At 60.5% G+C, this 1856-nt stretch overlaps 1 protein-coding gene across 1 annotated transcript; it reads left to right on the top strand.

The window, feature by feature from the left end:
- Positions 1-895, top strand: IER5L (immediate early response 5 like; the record flags this gene model as incomplete). Its single annotated transcript, XM_006154117.2, has 1 exon — positions 1-895. A coding segment is annotated over one exon (555 nt), but the record flags the coding sequence as incomplete, so codon positions are not given.
- Positions 896-1856: the final 961 nt, after the last annotated feature.

Raw genomic sequence — 1856 nt, forward strand, 5'->3', positions numbered from 1 at the left:
GCCTCCCCGCCCGCCTCCCCGGCCCCCGCCTCCTCTCCTGGCTTCTACCGGGGCGCGTACTCGGCCCCCTCGGACTTCGGCGTGCATTGCAGCAGCCAGACCACCGTGCTGGACCTGGACACTCACGTGGTGACCACGGTGGAGAACGGCTACTTGCACCAGGACTGCTGCGCCTCCGCCCACTGCCCCTGCTGTGGCCAGGGCGCTCCGGGACCCGGCCTGGCGTCCACTGTCGGCTGCAAGCGCAAGTACTACCCTGGCCAAGAGGACGACGACGAGGAGGAGGAGGACGCGGGCGACCTGGGGGCAGAGCCCCCGGGGGGCGCCCCGTTCGCCCCCTGCAAGCGCGCTCGCTTCGAGGACTTCTGCCCAGACTCGTCCCCGGACGCGTCCAACATCTCAAACTTGATCTCCATCTTTGGCTCGGGCTTTCCGGGGCTGGTGAGCCGACAGCCGGACTCCTCCGAGCAGCCGCCGCCGCTCAACGGGCAGCTGTGCGCCAAGCAGGCGCTCGCCAGCCTCGGCGCCTGGACTCGAGCCATTGTCGCCTTCTAGGGACCCCCGAGGGTACGGGGACCCAGGGCCCCGCGGGGCTGGGGCCAGACAAAGACTCGGCCAAGGGGCGAGAGGAAGGAACGAGCGGGCTCCCGGCCATTCGGGGCTGAGCTGGGGGCAAGCAGGGGGAGGCGGCTGATGTTTTATAAATTGTAAAATAAAAAAAGAAATCTAAAATCTTGGACTTTATTTTTGCAGAGAGAAAAAGCGCCTATTTAAGTATGCTTTGTGTTTCTCCTACTCTTTTTTCCTTTTTATTGTGGTGATTGCAGTGGTGTTTAGCGAGGAGCCTGCCACGTGAGGAAGGGCTGCTGCCCGGAGGAGGTGCCGGGCAGCCGGGGGCGAGGCCGGGCGCCCGAGCGCAAACTCTATCTAAGAAAGGGACGTTTGGGTCACATTTCCTCTGGGGGCGGCCTCCTAAGTTCTCAAAATGAGAAGGCAGAAATGAAAACACTTCAACTTTTTTTTCCTTTTCTTCCCGGGGCGGGTGTCTTGAACCCCTCCTCTCCCCGCCCCACTGGCTCCGTTCTCCACCCCTCCTCCACCCGTCTCCGGACTCAGGGGTGGCGCCCGACACCCCGACACTCTCGGACACTGTTTGGGGAAGGGGTGGGGGGCGGGCACCGCGGACTACATTTCCCATCATGCCCCGCACTGCGGTCCTCACGAAACAAAAAAGGAAGTCGATTCCTTCACCTGGATCCCCGGCGGCCCCGGGGGAGGGAGGGGCCGGGACCGCCGACTGCGTTGGAGACTTTTCACTAAGTTCCTGGTCAGCCGTGGTGTTCGTGCGTGTGCTGAGTTGCGCTGTCCTGGCTCAGCTTTCGGTTGCATTTCATGAAACCAGCATTGTTCGTGGCTGTGAGAACCCCGTCCTGTGTCTTCAGCTCGATATTTTGTTTAATTTAAAAGCCTTTTGTTGTGAAAAGGTGGGGTTCGTGGGCAGCCCCTCTGCCCCCCTGCCATCAGCACCGTGTGGACTCCAAAACAAGTCGCCAACCCTTCCTCTCTCGGCCCTTCTCCCATTCTCCTGTATTTTGTGCATACTGACTTGTATATCACCGGGTAAAACTGTTCAGATTATTTGTTTAAATTTATAATCTTAATAAAAAGTCGACTATAAAGCATGGTGGTGCCCTGTTTTCAGAGGGACCTGGAGTGGTGGGGAGGACAGAAGGAGGTGGGAAGAGACAGTCCCCCCTCCAGGCTAACCCTAGCTCTCGGGCCTGGGCGGGCGGGATCGGCCGGTATCCACAGGGCCGGGGGTGGGAGGGGAAGGCCATAGGTGAGACTGGTTGCTA

This window comes from Tupaia chinensis, unplaced genomic scaffold (genome assembly GCF_000334495.1).
Source record: "Tupaia chinensis unplaced genomic scaffold, TupChi_1.0 Scaffold000394_1, whole genome shotgun sequence".
Classification (NCBI taxonomy): Eukaryota; Metazoa; Chordata; class Mammalia; order Scandentia; family Tupaiidae; genus Tupaia; species Tupaia belangeri.